The sequence below is a fragment of the Coenobita brevimanus genome, chromosome 63 (assembly GCF_032717465.1).
Source record: "Coenobita brevimanus isolate Jiangsu-jjx chromosome 63, ASM3271746v2, whole genome shotgun sequence".
In the NCBI taxonomy this organism is placed as follows: Eukaryota; Metazoa; Arthropoda; class Malacostraca; order Decapoda; family Coenobitidae; genus Coenobita; species Coenobita brevimanus.
Window position 1 is genome coordinate 30,600,286 of NC_137016.1, and position 21,252 is coordinate 30,621,537.

The 21,252-nt window shown below is 40.6% G+C and overlaps 1 protein-coding gene across 1 annotated transcript in view; it reads right to left on the reverse strand.

Moving 5' to 3' along the window:
* nompC (no mechanoreceptor potential C) overlaps nt 1-21,252 on the reverse strand; it is a 323,022-nt gene that overhangs the window by 20,011 nt on the left and 281,759 nt on the right. The window contains exons 16-24 of the mRNA XM_080275921.1: nt 18,010-18,162; nt 16,214-16,414; nt 13,885-14,091; nt 11,727-11,871; nt 9,281-9,489; nt 6,996-7,076; nt 5,650-5,766; nt 3,372-3,578; nt 2,607-2,738 (exon numbers count right to left, since the gene is read on the reverse strand). Coding sequence (XP_080132047.1) covers nt 2,607-2,738; nt 3,372-3,578; nt 5,650-5,766; nt 6,996-7,076; nt 9,281-9,489; nt 11,727-11,871; nt 13,885-14,091; nt 16,214-16,414; nt 18,010-18,162 — 1,452 coding nt within the window. The remainder of the gene's footprint in view (nt 1-2,606; nt 2,739-3,371; nt 3,579-5,649; nt 5,767-6,995; nt 7,077-9,280; nt 9,490-11,726; nt 11,872-13,884; nt 14,092-16,213; nt 16,415-18,009; nt 18,163-21,252) is intronic.

The following is a 21,252-nucleotide window of genomic DNA, read 5'->3' on the forward strand; positions in this document are numbered from 1 at the left end:
TATGGTAATCTAGAAAAATTCCTTACAACACTACTGTAATGCACATCACTATAAGGCAATTAGTTATATATATATGATACTTCTTATAACTACGATTATTATAGTTGAGAAGCGAAAAACAATTACATTAGGGTACAAAATGAGAATCAGAAGTGAACATCTGACTAAGTCTGAGATGAAAAATAGTTGTTATTGAAGAATTAATTTTAACCCTTTATGTTATGGAGTCACCCTTAGGATTTACTTGGAAAACGTCAGATCATTCTGTTTATGTGAGGGGAAACCTCCTACAATGAAAGGGTTAAGTTTAATCAATACAGGATAATTCCAGTAACGCAAAAGATGAAGCCTGTATCATAGAATTAAACAAATGGAGCCAGACCATTGATATCACAACAAGTAGCAGTGAGTAGCCAACGAATCAAATGTATTCTTATTCTCGAATCATGGTAGGCAGCAAGAATATGCTCATTTTCTTTGGCGCTTGAGTGAGAGAAAAATCGGCAATGAATATGTATGGGGAACTAATCAAGTTTATCATTCTTCATGCAGCTGTGAGGAAAATCATGATAATTGATATAGGAAGTCAAAAGGGAATATAATTTGAGGTCAAGTGTCATGCAGGAAAGAACACACACACACACACACACACACACACACACACACACACACACACACACACACACACACACACACACACACACACACACACACGATAGGTGAGTAAGAAATCACACAAGGTCAAATCACGAAGCAGGTCAGGTCGCCACGCCACTTACGGTGATATATAACTTACGATACAGTCAGGTCAGGTCAGGTCAGGTGAGGGCGAAGCGAGGACGCATAACAGGGTGACGATGAGGAGAGACATAGTTATAATACGTGAAAAGGCAGGTTAAAACAATCAACTCACCTATTGTAGCTACTGTAATAAATACACTGAAGATACGTGTAAATAGAGGTATCATGCCTATACTGATCTACTAGCTTATTATAAATTGTGGTAAAGCATTATGTTCGTAGGTGTACAGATGCGGACATAAATCTCGATCCACGTAAGTACGATAGATAACGAGACAATGAAAAAAGGCTTTCGGAACACAGCGATTTTAAGTCCAACTACTTTTCACAATAGTATGTAAGAGTTTCATAACAGTTCGAATAAAACGTGGAGTGATGGTCTTGTCCGAATCTGTACAGTCAGGGAATAAAGGATCTTCCTAATGTCAGGGGAATACATTGCGGGAATGTCGAATCATCCGAGACACATACTACTTCGCTTGAGGCTTTACTTATGATTCGCAAGTTTAAAAAAACCTTCGTACATAACGGGGAAGATAATTGATTCCCTGACTGTTCCATGCTTAAACTCTTCTGATAACCTCTTTTGGCTATTACGATTAAGCATATGGTTGATAGGTGTGCTATGCCATCCAGTATTTTGTAAACCATTACAATGAATTGCAAAAGTATATTATCTGAAAAAAAAAATAAATAAAAAATGCTTTCAAAATGTCAATAACAAAATATGTATAAAAAAAAAAAAAAAGAAAAAGTGGCAAACGATGGCCATGCACTAATCAAGTTACTATTAATTACTTAACTGTATACAATATATAAACTTCAGAAAAAAAAAATGCTACACGGAAACAAAACAATAAAAGGAATACATTACGTTGCAAGCATTACTGCGTGTTCAAGCAATGTCTGTAAAGCAACTGATATTTGTCTGTAGAATTAGCATGTCTCAGTCATGCAACAGCAGCGAAATAACAAAAAGGTCATTCTCTCTATAGGCTAACATGAAAACTTGTCTTCCAACCGGTATACGGGGGTTAATCGTAAAAACGAAACACTGCCAACTTTCTCGAAAATGAAACAAATAAATGTTACATCTGCAGAATCAAGGGAAAATAAGAACTTTTTGAAAGTCCTTACAAAAAGTATTACTTCTCATTCAGTTCTAAGTTCATAGTAGGGAAGTAAAGTTTACAGATTAACTGATGCCATTACATCATTTTCCCCTTTTCTTTATTCTCACTTTATTTTCAGTCTTTCTTCCTAACTTTTATTTTTATTTTATTTTTTTCAGCCTTTCAACCTTTAATTTTAGCCCGCCATCCCTACTTGTTAGTTTTTTACATCTCACTTTTCAGCATTTCGCCTCTTTAATTTCTGCTTTTCTCCTCTTCCATCTGTAGCCCACTCTCCTGCCCTCCCCCTTTACTTCCTTTCCTTCTGTCTGCGCCTCTTCCCTCTCACCCTCCCTACCTAGTTTATCCTCTCCCATTTCTGTCTTCCGCCTTCCCTTCCATTCCATTTTCTTACCCTTCCTCCTTTTCACCCATCCAACCCTGCTGTCTCCCCATATTTCCCAACATAACCCCTCTCCTGCTTTTCCCTCTCACTTCATTTCCTTCCCTTTTTTCTATCCTTCTTCCCTTTCTCCCTCCTTGCCTTGTTAACCATCTCCCTTTCCATCCCTTCCCTTTCCTTCTCTCTACCCATCCTCCTTCTCACCCTCCTCCCACTCTCGCTCCCTGCCTTATTATCCTTCCCCCTTTCCTTTCCTTCTCTTTACCCATCCTCCCTCTCACCCTGCTTACCTTGTCCGAGAGTATGAGCAGTGTGTGAGCCAGCTTGGTAGCCAGATCCACAGGTGCCGGAGAGAGCAATATGTATTCCTCTAAGGGCGCGTGGCTGTGTTTCTTGCTCATAAGGGTCAGGTCATGCACGAACTGGAGAGAAGAAAAAAATTAGGTGGTTCAGAAAGAGAGAGAATATGTCCATGTTCAATATAAGCTTTCATATAAATTGTTGTGTGTAGTGTAAGTTGAAGTGTAGGAGAGTGTGGTGTGACGTACTGAGCAGGAAGGAGTTAGGTGGAAGTGAGAAACAGGATTGTGTAGTTGTGGATGATGATGATGATGATAATGGTGATGATAAAATGTTAATGTGGATTAAAATTAATTGATATAATATGGTGTGACGTGGTTTTGAGGGTTAGATCGTATATATATGAGAAGAGAAAAGGGTCAGACGGTGTATGTCATTTAGAAACAGTGTTAAGTTAATGATATGTCATTCGATGAAACTGAGGTAGTGATACATAGAGTTGTGGCGGGATGTAGGGAACTGTGATATGGTTTAAGAAGCTGTGTTCTGTGGGGGGGGGGGGTTATGTTGATCATCGTTAGTATACTCTCACTTTAATTTAAAATAAATTCGCCACTTCTTCTTGATTTCTAAACTGTGAAAAGAGATTAACAGTAGCATATGACACAAGTTAATAATTAGCACTATGGAAAGGATGCTGAACCGTAGTATCAGGTCTACCAATGAGCAACGGGAAATAAGTTTTTTGGCCTCACCTTCTTGTCTTCGAGTAGCTTGTATGAGTCGTGCTTCTTGTTAATGAGGTAGTTATACACGTCTACATGTTCACTGGCCACCGCTAGCACAATGGGTGTCTTCCCTTCTGCGGATTTGTCCTCCGGAGACGCCCCAGCTTCCACCAGGAGTTTGACCACCTCCAGATGACCCGCCCTTGCGCAGTAGTGCAGCGGAGTAAGGCCGTCCTGGGGTGGAGAGGGGAGTTAGGAGAGAAAGTGCAGTTGGGGGGGTGAGGGGAGAGAGGGAGAATGGGGACGTTAATAAGAGAGAGGGTATAGGGATGGGGGTGGTTGGAAAGAGGAGATAGAAAAAGAGAGTGTGCAGGAATGAAGGCGAGTGGAGGGAAGTATTGAAAAAGAGGGAGGGTGTAGGGATGAAGGAGAGTGGAGAGAGGGATAGAAACAGAGAAACGGTATAGGGATGAAGACTGGTGGAGGGAGGGATACAAAAAAAGAGAGGGTGTAGGGATGAAAGATAGTGGAAAGAGGGATAGAGAAAGAAAGGGTGTAGGAACGAAGGCGAATGGAAAGAGAGAGAGAAAAAGAGAGAGGCTGTAGAGATGAGGGCAAGTGGAGAGAAGGATAGAAAAAAAGAGAGGGTGTAGGGATGAAAGATAGTGGAGAGAGGGATAGAGAAAGAGAGGGTGTAGGAATGAAGGCGAGTGGAGAGAGAGCGCAAAAAAAGAGAGAGGCTGTAGGGATAAAGGCAAGTGGAGAGAGGGATAGAAAAAGAGAGATGGTGTAGAGATGAAGGTGACTGGGGAAAGGGATAGAAACAGAGAAAAGATGTAAGGATGAAGGAGAGTGGAGAGAGAGTTAGAAAAAAAGAGAGGGTGTAAAGGGTATCAATCCGTCGTAGGAGGGTAGAGGGAGGCGTTAGGAGAGAAAGAATGATAGGAAGAGAGAAGGGGAAAAGGGAATGGAGTGAAAGGAATGGAGCGAGTGGGAGAGAAAGGGATGAGATGATCCTTCCTCGGGTATCACTGAAGCCGTCCTGGTGAAGGAGGACGAGAAAGGGGTTAGGAGAAGAGAGGGTCAAGAGAGGAGGGAAGGGAGAGAGGGACTGAGGAGAAAGATAATGAAACAGTGAGATAGAATGGAGGAATATACCTCTAGAATTGGAGGAGAAAGTAGGAGAGGGGAGGGGGGTGAGGAGAATAAAAGAGAGGGTGAAAGAGATGGAGGAAAAAATAATATACGTCAGACGAAATAGAAATGAGAAATAGAGCCATCAGGTTTGGGGGAGAAGGTAGCAGAAATTTTTGTGAAGAAAAGATATGAAGATTTAAGATAAGGCGTCAGCGGTGAGACAAGAGTGACGAGAAAACTAATGAGATGAGAGGCTGAGAGTATGTCATGGAAGAATTAAGGTATTTGGGATAATCTCTCAATTATTGGTAAGTGAGAGTAGTGAGAAGTTTTGGGAGAAGAGAGGAAAGGGAGGAGGCCTTTATATGTGTGATGAAAGAGGCTGTCTTTGATGAGTGATGTGTGAGGAGGGCAGAAGCTTTGGTAAGGGGGATGGAGTGCAATGGTAGTGATGAGTAGGGAGGAGGATCTAAGGCTTTGATGGGACGAGCAGAAGGAGATGGGGGATGGGGCTGGAGGTATGGGTACGGGTGGGGATGTGTGTGAAGGTGGGATGGGGGATGGGGTGGAGGAAGAAGAGGAGGAAGTGAGGAGGAGGAGGAGGTGGAGGGAGGAGGGAGAGGTGGAGAAATTTATAAAGAAATCAGAAGAGAATAAGTCGAAATGAAGTATTTTCGTACTGTAGAGTATTTCCTCAGTAATGGACTTTATTAATGACATAAAATATTTATTCAGCTGAGGATGAACCCCAGCACCAAAGGGTTAAGCAAGGGCCGTTTCACTAGATGTTTCTATCGCTTGAATATACTTGGCTTTATTAGCCAAGAACATATTTATAAATGTGCCTCTCTCATTAGAAGGTTAAATGAGATAGATCTTAACTTCAGTGACAGAAGCATCTTTCAGCAAAGTAAAGGCACCTGGCGTTAGGAAAATTTTGTTGTCTTTCTTCAACTACTGAAGGGCATTTTACTGATCTAAGAATCGTATTATTAGTTAACGTCAGAGTAATAACTTCATCTGAAGGTAACGTCCGCCTAGCTAAATGCTTTACGACAGAAGATAATAGCTAAAATCATGGTAATAACAGTAGACTAATTTGAAAATATACAAAAATATCACTACTACTAAGGTTCAAAAATACTTTCTAAATCTCCGCCTGACCTACCCTGTCCTTGGCCCCCAGCTCCGCTCCCTGGCCCATGAGTAGGGCCACCAGATGATAGTGCCCCCTCATCGCAGCAAGGTGGAGTCCCGTCCGACCCCTCTTGTCCATCTTGGCCACCTGTAGGCAGCCATGAAAGAACAGGTTAGTGTTCCTGGACATTAGGCAAAGAGCCTGTTGCAGCGGTCAGCACTTTAGTTGCGCGACTTTAACACAGGTTCTGATACAGTATGGTTTTAATGTAATGGATTTTTTTTTTTTTTTTTTTTTTTTTTGGCTGCAGATACTATTTTCTTGCACAATAGCTGATGGTACTGGAGATGGCGAATTAGTATACTGTGGGCAGTTGAATAAGTGCGACGATAAAGAAAATAGCATACCTATTATTTCAGGACTTTAAAGTGACCATGCTTCTAATTGTAAGTTGATTTTATCATCATTTGATGTATCGTTTTATTTTCAACAAAATCGTCTCAAGGAAAGAAGTTCTGAATGAGGTGGGCTTATCCAGCAAGTATCTATTTCGATAATGCATCAAACAGTTGTTAGTAACGTAGTATGTCCAATTATGTCAATTAGCAATTGTGTCAATTATAATTAGTGAATTATTTTTCTGTCTAGGCATATATATATATATATATATATATATATATATATATATATATATATATATATATATATATATATAAATATATATATATATATATATATATATATATATATATATATAAATATATATATATATATATATATATATATATATATATATATATATATATATATATATATATATATGTATACAGAAAAATAATTTATATTACATTAGTTGCAGAGTTACTGGCTATGAATACTGTTTTGATGCTGTGACCTTCGGTAGTCTGTAGCAAAAACATATTGAAATATTCTAATAGATTATTGATGGAACACACAACCACAAATACAGACAATGTTGAGCTGAAACCAAAACTTGATTTTTAGATATTATCATAGTTATCATATTATTCTTGAGGAGAATAACTGTTCTGTTAAAATGATAGATATACACCATAGTTAAATTACAGGATCTAGACTGCACAGGATGAAGGAAGACAACTACGCAGAAATTAGGATAGAGACAATATATATATATATATATATATATATATATATATATATATATATATATATATATATATATATATATATATATATATATATATATATATACACACACACTTAAAACGCGCGTTGCGCATGCGAAAGATAGGTAGAAGATAGATAAGGAGAGAGAGAGAGAGAGAGAGAGAGAGAGAGAGAGAGAGAGAGTTGGTGCTTCATTAACGAGATCAGAGGGATGTCATCCTCCTCACCTGTTTCCCAGACTTTGAGAGTAGAAGGCCGACCACTGAAGTATGACCCCCTATACACGCCAGGTGCAGCGGGATGTAGCCCTGGGAAGAACAAGTATAAGTATTTGTGTTAGTATAAGTATCAGTGTGTGTTTGTGTTTGTACAGGTATAATTATTAGTATGACCTCCAGTAAAATTAAGAGTAGCGAGATGTAGCCTTGGGGTAAGAGCAATGTTAGCAAAGGTATAAGTATAGGTATAAGCATAGCCTGTATAAGCCAGATGCAGCTGGTGGAGAGAAGTATAAGGAAAGGAAACGGTATCAGTATTAGCACATGTTTGTTCTCCATACAAGCCAAGTGCAGAGGGAAATAGTCGAGGTGGGAAGGAGGGGGGGAGTGGAGTACAGTACTAAAATAACATGGATAAACGAAATATAGTAATGAAGAAGTTACAAAGCAAAAGGAGAGTGCGTAGTTCTTTTCAGCTAGGGTTGTATGGTTAAACCTGAAATCGCAAAATGGGATGCAAACCCAAATTTTCATATAGTGATTTTTGAAGCAAGCAGTGATGATGGAAGGTATCTGGCGTTCCTGTATAGTTGCTGACTACGTTCTATAATGTGGGATGCAGGCTACCCATACTTCATAAACACAGGCGTTCCACATATGTCCTCCAGTAAATATGGGCTTGCATTCCCCTTTGAAATTTGAAATTTAAGCATACGTTTCGATAATTATTGGTTTTTGAAATATTAGGAAATGATTAAGGTGGGTAAGAAACTGTTGAATGAAAGGGAGAGCCATGGCTTCTGAAACATAACTATTGAAGTTTTATGAATAAAACTAGAAAGAAAAAATGTTACACAATACAGGTATAAGTAAATGAATATGAGTTGCAAGAAGTAATGGAATGAAGGGTGATTTGTAAATGTGAATGTAGTAAAATGAAGAAAAACTTAGTGAAAAGCGTACTCATGGTTTCTAATGTAAATATATCTGGATGAATATGATAAGAAAGGTTATGGTGAGCAAGGTTATTTTGAGCCTAATTACGGTGAACAAGATTATGGGTTACAAGTATAGTGAGTTGGAGCATGGTGAGTAGACGATGAGCAGCATTATGGTGAACAGGATTATGGTGAGCAGGATTATGGTGAGCAAGGTTATAGTGAGCAGGAATTTAGTGGGAAAAGGTATAATGAGCAAGGTTTTAATGAACAGAATTACGGTAAGCAAGGTTAAAGTGAACAGGATGACGATGAGTAAGATTATAGTAAGCAGGACTATGGTGAGCCTGATTATGTGAGCAAGGTTATAGTGAGCAGGATTATGGTGAGAAAGGTTATAGGTAGGAGGATTATGGTGAACAAGGTTTTAGTGAGCAGGATCATGGTGAACAAGGTTATAATGAACAGGATTATGGTGAGCAAGGTTCTGATGAACAGGATTACAGTCAGCCGGATTTGTGAGGAAGGTTATAGTGAGCAAGACTATGGTGAGCAGGCTTATGGTAAACAAGGTTTTAGTGAGCAGGATTATGGTGAGCAAGGTTGGAGTATGATAATGGTCAGCAAGAGTCTGTGCAGAATTACACTGAGCAGGATTATAGTGAGAAGGAAAATAGTGAGCGAAAGTTCAGAGAATAAAAAGAAAATGGTAAAAGTTAAGCGAACAACTAAAGAAAGTAATTTATATCTTAGTTTAGCGTAAGTCCATTTATTAGTAGGGAATAGGATGATGTGGTGATGATGATGATGATGATGATGATGACTATGATGAGGATGTGCAAATACTCATCCCTAACTTTCATAGATCGGTATAACGAGATTACTGTGGTGGATACGATGACAGTGGCAGTGATAATTTGAAAGCACTCAGACGGCACATACCTCCGCCAATGCCATTGCCATTAAAAAGGATCTGGATCCGGATCCGTTGAGCTATTGTGTAGAATAAATAGGATCCGGATCCGCTCCCAAATTCGATCAATTGTTTCTTGACCCATGGCTCACTCATCCACAAAATGTAATTGAAATTCACAGAGAACTTTTGGAGATATTATACACAGGATCCGGATCCGCCCCCAAATTTAATCAGTTCTTTCTTGACCCATGACCCATCCTTCGACCAAATTCAGTGAAATTCATTGTGAACTTTTGGAGATATCATCTGGACAAAGAGACAAACAAATAGGTGAATACATAACCTCCTCCAGCTTTATTGGCGGAAGTAATGATGATGTCGAGGAGGAATGACGATGATGTGGATGATGATGATTACACATGCTCTCATCCTTGACTTACATTGAGCCTGGAGGTAACATCGGCAGTGACGCCCGGGATGTTGAGAAGGATGCGCACCACACCCTCGTTTCCCTCGTGCGCGGCCAGGTGCAGTGGGGTCAGATCAGCTTCGGCACCCAGGTCAGGCAGGAACGGCCGACCTCCACTGATGATCGGAGGCTCGGACTTGATGGTGGCAGGGATATGGGATAGCAGCTCACGGCAGATCTCTGAGGGAGTGAGGAGTGTGAGTGCATGTTTCTTTTCTGTTCCACAGACTGGGCAAGGCATGGTATTTTTTCAGGTGAAGGAGGAAAACGAAATAATCAGGAGCGTTACAGAAATTTTTCAGGGTTAAATATAATACTGTTCCGGAATTCCTTTTAGAGCTAACTATGGTATTGCGATTGCTGATGAGCTTTTAGGTTTCACTGAGTTCCCTGTTTTGAGATAGAAATGCATGGCTTGCTGTGTTTGTTTCCATTGTGTTTTTCTCCGTTTATCTGAATTTTTGCGTGTATGAGTGTGTTTGCTAGTTTTTCGTTTCCATTAATGCATTTTCGATTTCTTTGCTGAATTCGATAAGTTGACTGCGTTTGGGATTATAAGCTAGAATGAGTAATGTAGGTTTGATAACTGGTTGGGCTGTTACCGGTCCACCTACGGGCAGAATGTAATGATATTTGTTTTGACTCTTAGTGTTTTTTGGTGTTTTTGCCGCACCCACAGGGGCAGCCAAATCGAGTGTGTCCCTAACACTGCATTAATCACTCACTTACCGAGTTGGTGCACCTTTTTGAAACACGAAATCCGGCAAATTTCATCCATCGAATTTGTGAGCGTCAAAATTATTGGGGGATAGTGTGTTCAAAGGTGGAGTGTGCTGGTAATGTGTCTGTTGTGCATCTTGGGCGTATCTAGGATGTGTCTGAAGTGTGTCTGTGGTGCATGTGATATACATCTGGGATGTGCTTGGTTGAGTCTGGGGTATCTAAGGGGTGTGACTAAAGATGAAGGACGCCTCGTTGATTAAACAGCTTTGGCTGTAACTGTTTGAAAGGAAAACGCCGGATGCAGAGACAGGCCCCAAGATTTATTCGACCTTTTGCCTGAGGAAGCCGTCACAGGCGAAACGTCGAATAAATCATTTGTCCTCTCTCTGCATTCGGGGTTTTTCCCACAAACGGACACAATCTGGGATATGGTGAGATTGAGGATAAGTTTGAGGTGGGTGCGGCCATCAAAGTGTTCTTTGTCTTCTTTCGTTTTGTGCTGGTGTTTCTCTGTGATGAATTTTTCTGGATTATGAGGGTATTAATTGCCTTTTGTGTATGATTTTTACTGTGCTGACCATCACCTTGCTGGTTGCAACAAATTATTTAAAGGAACGTATGGTATTTATTTTCCCATGACCGCACCTTCCCAGCCCAGAAAAAAACGCTACAAAAGAAATTAATAAAAATTTGATCCGCTGAACCAATTTTGTGGACGTGTAGCAATTTTTTCTCGGTGAGAAAGCTGGATTGTCCCAACCATGTGGCCGAAGGCGGATTCCAGCCTCCCCGCGCGCGCGCGTGCTTGTGTGTGTGTGTGTGTGTGTGTGTGTGTGTGTGTGTGTGTGTGTGTGTGTGTGTGTGTGTGTGTGTGTGTGTGTGTGTGTGTGTGTGTGTGTGTGTGTGTGTGTGTGTGTGTGTGTGTGTGTGTGTGTGTGTGTGTGTGTGTGTGTGTGTGTGTGTGTGTGTGTGTGTGTGTGTGTGTGTGTGTGTGTGTGTGTGTGTGTGTGTGTGTGTGTGTGTGTGTGTGTGTGTGTGTGTGTGTGTGTGTGTGTGTGTGTGTGTGTGTGTGTGTGTGTGTGTGTGTGTGTGTGTGTGTGTGTGTGTGTGTGTGTGTGTGTGTGTGTGTGTGTGTGTGTGTGTGTGTGTGTGTGTGTGTGTGTGTGTGTGTGTGTGTGTGTGTGTGTGTGTGTGTGTGTGTGTGTGTGTGTGTGTGTGTGTGTGTGTGTGTGTGTGTGTGTGTGTGTGTGTGTGTGTGTGTGTGTGTGTGTGTGTGTGTGTGTGTGTGTGTGTGTGTGTGTGTGTGTGTGTGTGTGTGTGTGTGTGTGTGTGTGTGTGTGTGTGTGTGTGTGTGTGTGTGTATTTACGTATGTTGGTAGGTTGGTAGGTAGGTATGTAGGTATGTGTACAGTGAATGTATATGTAAGTATGAATGTATGTAGGTAGGTAGGTACGTAATTAGGTAGGTAGGTATGTGTACAGTGAATGTATTTATGTATGCATGTAAGCACTGTATATATGTATGTGTATGTATGAATGTATATATGTTTATAGGTATGTATGCATGTATATATGGTGTGTGTGTGTGTGTGTGTGTGTGTGTGTGTGTGTGTGTGTGTGTGTGTGTGTGTGTGTGTGTGTGTGTGTGTGTGTGTGTGTGTGTGTGTGTGTGTGTGTGTGTTTACATAACCCACCTGTCTGCCCATAGTGCGCAGCCACATGAAGAGCGTAGAGACCCAGCTTTTTGCTAGTGATGCGTAGACTGGTTGCTTCCCTCAGTGTGTCCAGGACCTGTGTATGGCCGTATCTTGCAGCAAGGTGGACAGCGGTGAAACCCATCTGCACACACGCAAGGGTGGAAAATGCCTTAGTTTGTGGTTCCGAACAGCAGGGAGCAGTAGGGAGACAGGCAGGAATACTGCAGTAGATACCCTTATAGACAGGTCAGATATAGTGTGGAAAAAGGAAGACGGATTGTGGTCAGCCCCATTTGCGCACACGTACAGGTTAGAAACGCAGGGAAAAACGAAAATTTGGTTTAGGGGTTAGTTCTTGTCGTTCGTGGAGTTAGGGCTTAGTATTTTAGGACGAAAATAACAATCTGTAGTATAGAGAGGTAGAGGGACGTAGAGAACTGGGAAATGAAATGTGAAGAACTCCCTTCTGCCTACACATGTACTGTAAGATGGGTAGTTGATGGAAAAGAAGAGAATGGGAGGGAAAAAACGAGAGAATCGAGGAGGGCTGTATAAAAGAAGGGAAGGGAAAAAAAGGAGAGTAAAGAAGAAGAGGGGAAGGGGAAAAAAAAAAGGAGGGAGGGGAAAAAAGGAGTTAGAGAAACAGGGAGCCTGTAATGTAGTGAACCCTAACTGTTCACTCGCTGGACAGACAGCGGGAAAAAAAAAATAAGGACTGGTGTGCGATTTATAAATGCAGGCGGTAGGAAAACATGGAGATTCTGATGTTCTGAGGGAAGATATCACAGTGAGGGTGGATTTTGAACATGGAGGGACATATGTAGGGGAAAAAAAATGACAAAGTAAACGACATATATACACTCAGTTGTTGTTCAGTTTATGTAATTATACATTAGATTACTTAAGCATAGACTGTTATTTTTCTAGACACTCTTCTATTTTAACATTTTCGAGCGTTTGATTTGTTAACCACAGAAGTGCTAGGGAGCTGTATCTGTACACTGTCTGTCCGTGTACAGGAATAGAATCATACCTGATTTGAAATAATGCTTTATTGCATAATCCTCATTGCTTCTGTAGTACCACGGTGTGAATCTGAATATAATTTGTTTACAACTGCGTATAATAGAATTTTTATGAGAACTTTTGGCCATATTCATACAACTAAAATCTCTAAAGGCAAGGCACATACCCAGCAACTGAATCTAAACGACACACATTATGGCGGGGTGGGGGAAGAAGCTAGAGTTTTCCACCTCGTTGCTGATTGCATAAAGTGAAAATGAATGCAGCCTAGTCCCCTGTCCCATCTGGTGTTCTAAACTAGATCGTCATAAGTTTGAGGTTAACTTTCTTTATGGCACACAAAGTATTGTATATACAGCTAAACCCTCTTAAAAAGACACCTAAAATTCTCAAACAACATGCTAAGGATAACCGAAGAAGAATCCCAAAAAGACATCTTTAAACCTTTGGCTGTGGTGAGTTTCGCTGAGCTGAATACAAGTGTCCTTTGCAAGCTAGAATATTATACTGTTTTTCGTCCAGCTAAAATTTTTGTCATGATACTTTAGAACATTTTGGGTCTTCTTGCATTTTTTATTAATCATAGTGGCATTGCCTGTCTTTAGCCGACATTAAATGCAAACTAGGTAATACGCGGCTGAAGGGTTAAATACTACATAAAGGTGGTAATTCTTAGTCCCCTATTTTCGTTGGCATGGGAGACTTCGTGACACTTCTTCCTTAGCGTTGAATTATATCATGGTACTTTAATTTCCCTTGTATGCCATTTAAATCTTTATGTAATCTGCATAATTTCCATTAGTTCCATGTAAGAGAATATTAAGGTGTTATAGGCAAAATAATTCGTTGAGGACAATGTGTTACGAAAGCTTTATAGCGAACAATAACACGACCCTTACGACTGCCTTCTCATCGGCTCAGGAAACTTTCTGACATCTTCTCGTTAACGATTTATCTTGCTTGTCACGCCTTATTATTCATTTTAAGTTTATGTCCTTCTTACATTTACACAGATTTTTAAAAGAAACATACAACAACATATTAACCTGCCAAAAACAGTAATAAAACGGCCAGGAAGGGGTGTTTGAGAACTTCTCAATCGAGGAGAATGTGGATCTTAACTACATACCCCGTCCTCAGCTTTCGGCGACGCCCCGTTCTCGATGAGGAACTTGACAAGGTTGGAATGTCCCCCCTCCGCTGCGACGTGCAGGGGCGTGGACTCCCCGACCCTGTTCTTGCCGTTGATCACCACGCCGCGGTTGTGTCGCATCAGTTCCCTTATTACATCCACCGATCCTTGCTTGGCTGCGATGTGGGCGCACGTGTTGCCGTCCTGAGAGAGGGAGAGAAAAGTTTACTACAACACTGCGTAACGTTAGATACATAAGTTGTTTTAGGGGTTGTGGGGTTGTGAATCTTATTCCTTGTTCTCCTTTTCACTCCAGTGACGCGTTCTTTAATAGTTTTGTCCATCTCAGACAATTTTATTCACCTTAAGAAACATCCATATGAGGGATGTTGCACCCATTCATTAAACACTGGCAAAATTATCGGTTTCCTTAACCTATTTGTGCCCAGTGTCCTCAATATAGGACGGAACTGGGCATTTTCGAAAGTTAAGAAAGGGCAGAACGCTGGGGTAGGAACCTATGAGCTTCGCGACTATGAGCCGATAGGCGGAGGGCGGTACGCCTAGTACCCGTACAACCCTGTCCCACCCACAAGAGCCCTGGGAGTTTATGGGTTAAAAAAGGTCTCCCCTAAGATGAGGTATCAAGAATAAACCATTACATTATGTCAGTGGGTTAAAGGGGTTTAAAGTAATACGATACTTGCTAACTTAACCAGTTCACTTGGATTTCCATATTAATCTGACCTAAATTTCAATCTCTACATTTTAACCTCTTCACTCCATAGACGTATTTTATATTTTGTTCTTACTGTCTCCACAGAGCTATAATCAGCTTAGGATAGACTTTTCGAACTAGGGGAATTAGATAAAATTTAACAAGCTCTGCATTATCGCACATCTTTTCTAAGTATGCAAAAATCATCTGGTGGTAGGAAGAGTAAAAAAAAAAAACAATACGTAATTGGATTAGAGGGACTTAATACAGAGCTGTATCAAGAGAGTATCATTAGACTATGATGCTGGTTGCGAGGCATTGCTTTGGAACTGATGTAGAACCGTAACACTGACATACCCTAACACTGAACTCTAAGAAGTGGGCTGCAAAAAGACGAAAATCTTCCAACTTCAGGCGACCGAAGTATGGGAGAGATCCTTCATGAGATGCACCAAATTGTCTGGCGGTAGCAATAAGTGTGTCAAGGCATCTTTATATAGAGGGATTAAATTGAAAGATGTTGCTTGCCAAATGATATTTACAACTAAGAGCGCGTCCACACGTGTGCTCGAACAAGTGCTGGCAACAAGGCAACATGTAAGCAACACAGTAACGAACACGCTGCAAACATGCTGGGATCAGCAGCGTCCAGATCATGTTGGCAACATCATGATGAAGTCTCAGCTGCCTGGTATGGACACACTTGCCCCATCACCTCTGCTGCCAGTGTTCGAAGCTGCGCTGAAACATGTTTGCATACATTTGTCCAAGTACTGCTGCAAACATGTTCCCGAACATGTTGCCTGCCATGTTGCCAAAATATGTTCGAGAGCTCGTGTGTTCGTGCTCTTATACTAACTTATCCACACTGTTGACAAATCCTAGGTAATCAGTCTCCAGCTATGACAGGAGTTACTTTTTTACCATAATGAAAAATACGATCCCGTCTGCTTTCATTGTAGCGAGGCATAACGACAGTCTGTCCTTTTCCCTCATTAAGATCCACCAACCAGTGAGACGGGATTTTTAAACATAACTGCGATAGCTTCCCTGTTGTAACTTCTACTCATTTTTCGCAGGAAGGACTAGACACAGAAAGATTCTCCAGTTTCCTTTCCCCGTTCTTCATGAGAGAGAAAAAAATAATAATTTTCCTATCGTAATTTAGATTTTTTTATCTTTTTTTTTGTAGGAGGAACAGGAGCCATGAAACGACTCTAATTAGTCTTTTCTTCTCTTTCCTACAAAAACAAAGCATAGTTCCAGCAGGGAATCAATCGTATTTTTTTTTTTTTAAGATAGGAGTTACCACGTAGGCATTAACGGTTTTGCCAGATTTTAAGTAAGGAAGTTTGGTGGTAATCAGTCCTTTGCCTAGTTAGAAATTTATAGTATCTGTAATTGTTTTAAGTAAGGAAACATGTAAGTAGTCAGCCCTTTCCCAAATTGAAACTTACCAACCAGTGACTCTGATGAAAAATGCGACCCGGGTTGACATACCCTGCCGTGATGACTAGCTCAAGATATGCATTGAGGAAGAGCTTCACAATAAAGTAAGCAACTACAAGCCAGCCAGTGATCTCGGTGACAAGTGTGACCCGTGCTGACCTTATCTGCCGTGGTGACCAGCTCCGGGGATGCCTTGAGGAAGAGTTTCACCACCTCGGAGTTGTTGTTCAGAGCGGCCACGTGCACTGCCTTCTGGCCCGCGTCGTTAGTCACGTTGGTGTCGGCGCCCAGCTGTAGCAAGGTATCGCACACCTCCAGCTGGCCCTCCTCTGCCGCTAGGTGCAGGGGTGTTTGCTTTTTCTGTGAGGCAAATAGGAAGAGTTAGATTTATGCCTATCGATTTCACGAGGTTCATTAAAGTAAACTTCTTGTTGGCCCTCCTAGGGTAGTAGGTGCAGGGATGCTTGCTTTTTTCTGTGATAGGAAAATCTGGGTTATTTATTTATTTATTTTTTCTGTGAGAAGAGAGAAAGATGGGTTAACTTTATGGCTATCGGCTGAGCGAGGATTGTTAAGGCAGACAATCATCCTGGACCTCTAGCTAGTGCTCCTCTGCCACCAGGTGGAGTTTTATTCATTTATTATTTATTTATTCATTTAGCTTCTGTGAGGAGGAGAGGAAGAAAGGTTGTGATTTATGCCTGAAGGGTCATTAACAAATCCCATGACGTCCTCATCATATTATTCCTGCCATCTATTGACGATTTTATTCAGCTTAGGGGAGACTTTTCGCAGTGAATTAAGTATAGTCTCCATTTACCCCGTCATTACAAAGATCTCCCCGTAAGAGCGCGCGCACACACACACACACACACACACACACACACACACACACACACACACACACACACACACACACACACACACACACAAATTAGATTACAACAAAATTAGATTATCAAACTCTCAGTTTTTCCAAGAGATTATCGAATTCGCTCAGTTATCCGGTAGAATACTTTCATAATTTGACACAAGACAGCAAATATCACGTCTCTGAGACCTTTCCCACTTTCCAGCTTCTCGCTCTGCTGGTCAGAAAAGAAATCTGTCTTGTCTAATAAGCCAATACACGCCAGTTACCAGGGACAACAAGAATAGAGACAACAGACCTGCATCTTTGTTTTCCTACCCAAGTTTGAGAAAGTCTTTATTAATGTATAAGTGTATGTGTAGGATCGACGCTTCTAGAATTCTGAAGAGTAAAGATATTAGTGTATGTGTATAATGGAAGCTTTTCTAAATCTGTACTGTGGACCCATTACATGACTAAGCGTAGATGCAGTATGGACATTTTTCTAATTATGTACAGCAGAGGGATTAAATCCAAAGGGTAATTCATAAATTGCAAAGAAAAAGAAAACAATGTAAGACTGAGGACTCATCAAGATTCATGAACCAGAAATCAATTTGACGCAACATTAAACTTAACAAGGAGGCCGTATTGTCTGAGATCGTGACAGAGGAAAGCAAACCTCCATTTTTTTTTTTTTTTTATTGTTCATATACATTATGGAAATTTAAATAGTTTAACTAAAGTCTTGTTGGTGTTTGTGTTTTATATGTACAGTGAAAGGCAGTCCAACCATTTCCTTTGCTCACAGGTATATATTTTAAAAGTGACTCTTATTAATTAGAGGTTTACCTGCACCTTTTGCCCTCTCAGTATTATACGTTCAAAATCTAGATACTTAGTTTTATTCCTGCTGCTTTCTAATATTTCTATTCAGGTTACGGAGAAAAATTCGGTTGTGATGAGACTCCTGAAGACTGTTTCTAATCCGTCGCTTTAAATGGTTTCTCTAATGCTAAAAAATATAATCTGGAGGTAGAAAAAATATGCCATAAATAAGCGTCATCAGTCTCAAAGGGTTAAAAATACGACCATAAAGACGTACCAGTGTCAGGGAGTCTTTCTGCGCGTGTGCCTGCGTAATGAGGGAGGAAACCAAGTCGTTGTAGCCCTTACTGGCCGCTAGGTGGAGCGCAGTGAGTCCTGTCATACTGCGGGCGTTGACGAATGCCTTGTGCTGCAGGAGGGCGTTGCATACCTGGTGGGGGCAGGAGGCAGGTTTAGCAGGTGTTGAGAGAGGAAAGCAGTTAGGTGTGGGGGGAAAAAAAAAAAAGAAAAAAAAAAAGGAAATGTGGAGGAAAGGAAATAAGCTTCTCTTTGTTCCTCCAAACTTCAACCTGCAGCAGTTGGAATTATTACAGACTTTTTAATGACTGGAATACAGCTTTAATCTAGCGTATGGAAATATTTCATTATTTAATGCGTTTTTCACTCATCTGATCATCTTCTGTAAAAATAATGAAGATATGGACGGAAGAAAATATGGACGAAAGTAAATAAGGTAGTGAGTAAGATGGATGTAAGAGGTGCTGAAGAGGAAAATGAAGTAACAAGGCTTAAAAGTGAATAAGGTTGATTTGGGAGTGCTGAAGGAAGAAAGAAAATAAAGGGGATTTGGATTGTAAGGCTGTACTTAGGTATGGAACGAAAAAATAAATAATAGGTTAATGGTTACATTGTTTGGAAGTTCATGGGATTAGGAAGGGGTATAAGGAGGTCTAGTAAAATTAAGTAAATGATAGATGTGGGATCGACGAAGGATAGAGGGGGGGAGACGGAACAAGTGAAAGCAGGGGAAGATTATGGGGTTAGTGATGGTGTCTAAGTCATCACCATCATCATCATCATCATCATCATCATCATCATCATCATCAACCTGGCCCCTTTTCCCACCTAAAGATGGAGTGAGGTAGGTAGGGAAAATGAGGTTGAGGAGAAAGCAGATTTAAGTGTAATCAGGGAATATAGAAGATATGCGTAGGATAATGTGGTTTATCCCTCTGATTACTAGGAATTCTCCCGACTAGAGAAAATCGTGTGGTGGTATCCTGCATAGATTCTCAGGCGTACCAGTAGAAGAGAAAGAGTGACTCGAGATAGTTTTCGAATCCTTTGACTATTAACATTTTTCACAGCTAAAAAAAAAAAAAAAAAAATGGGGAAATTGGCCTAATTAAATCCACAAGTATACCAACATTATTAGAAAGAGTTTAAGAGCTTGTATCTGCGGGGTGATAAAGAAATTTGAACAAGCCGGAAGGCGACGATGGCCTGCTCTAAACGGACCAAGCTTTGCCAGCGACCGGAAATGAGTTCCGGTATGAAAAAGTCACTCCTGTATGGCTGTACCAAAGGACAACATCAGCACCCAAGAGTCATGATTCTCCATCAATAACCTTTGGATCCTTATCATTTCGCGTGAGCAAAGTCGTAATTTTAGCTATTTTCATATTTTGATTACTTGACCTTTGACCCCTGACCAAGCGGACATAGGTCATGCAAGCACACGTGTAGTATTCATTAACGTCTATAAGCATGCAAAGTTTCATTCGATTCCATCCACCCACTGCAGAGCTAGGGAACTTCAAAATTCTCAGAATGGTCCACCTGAGGTACAACTTCTAGGTGGCGCTGTCAGTGACTGCAAGTGAATTTCGACACTAAATGTCAATTTTGTATGGAGGTACTCCAGTGCAACATTCCACCAGTCATGTCCCTGGCTTAGTGGTCTTCGGAGCCTTAGCATTTAGCGCGAGCATATTCGTGATTTTAGTTTGTTTTTTTCACCATTTTTGCATTTGATGCCAATATAGCACGTAAGTGTTCAACAGAAAGTTGTAGTACTAGTCAATGTCTATAATCATGCAAACTTTCATTCAATTACATTTTGCCACTGGGGAATTAGGGGGGCATTATTGAAAACCTGTACTGGTTGGTAGGGACGCTGAGGCCAATATTCGCAGGGTTGCCACTCGAAAACTAGAAGGGAGAGAGGAAAATGGATGGTTGACTTCCGATAGGAATGATCTCAAGATAACGCCTAATGAAGTCAGAGCTTTCTACGCCCATTACTAATGCTTCTATAGCTCAAAACGTGAAAAGTACGAAAAAGAGTTTTTTCGATCGTTGATAGGCAACGAGTAGTTTCCTAGCAACCAAAACTTTGCAAACACAACTAGGTTATAGGCTGGTTATTGTGCCGAAGTTTGGTCGGAATCGGTTAAATCTGAAGAGTAGAATTTCTTGCAACAATTAAACAATAAAGACCGAAAAAAAAAAAAAAAAAAAAGATAGAAACCAAGCAAGAAAACGCGACCAGCAACAAGGGCAGCATGAGCTGGCCAAAAAGAAAGAAACCAAGCAAGAAAAGGTACCTAACAATAAGGGTAGAATGAGCTGACGAGCGACAGGAAGGGGAATATGAAAGGAACATGTAACTGCGTAAAACAGACGTTAGTGTGGTAGCCCTAGAGAATCAGATAGAAAGGTACGTAAGGATAGTAAGGGTAATACGTTGTAAAGAAAAGCAGTGGCAGAAATATGGCAAGATGGAAATAAGAAAGGGAAAAAATGGGAGGGTGCGTGAAAGGAATTCATTGGTAAAGTAAAAGTTGGAATGGCTGGCACTGCAAAAGACACATTTAGAGAGTGACAGGCAAGTGCAGCGTTTGTGTAGGGTGGACAAGGGTATTGACTTAGAGAAATTAGGCTTTGTAGTTAAATAAAAGCTGAGAAGAAGGAAGAGAAGTCAGTAAGAGGATGAAGTAAAAGTGGGTATGGACAAGGGTGAAATAAAAGTGTATACCAAAAGGATAGAGAACACTCCTAGATGCCAGAGGAGAAGCAATAATAAAAGCGCGTGAGATGGTCGAGATAGGGAATGAATATTTGTTATGGGGTAATATGTAATGCAATAATTATAGTACTAGGAAATAAGTTATGTGGAAAACAGGGCGATTCACCAACGAGTGTCCCTCCTCTTTATTCCACTTACCAATTTGTTCCTCTTCTTCATTTATTCACCCTCCCTTACTCACTCTCTTTACTCAGCATTTTACACTTCCTCTGAAATTTAAACCAATGCTTTATCTTATTTTTACACTAAATCTACGACACCTTTTTATTCATTCCAGTTTTTGGATACCTTGATATTACCTCTTAAGTTGCTCACTCATCCTTATTCCCAAGGTTTTACCTCGTTTCACTTCTTGCTCACCAGTTTATACAAAATTTTTACTTATACCGTACCTTCTTTTTTCGTTCACACAGTTGCATCACTTTTATATTC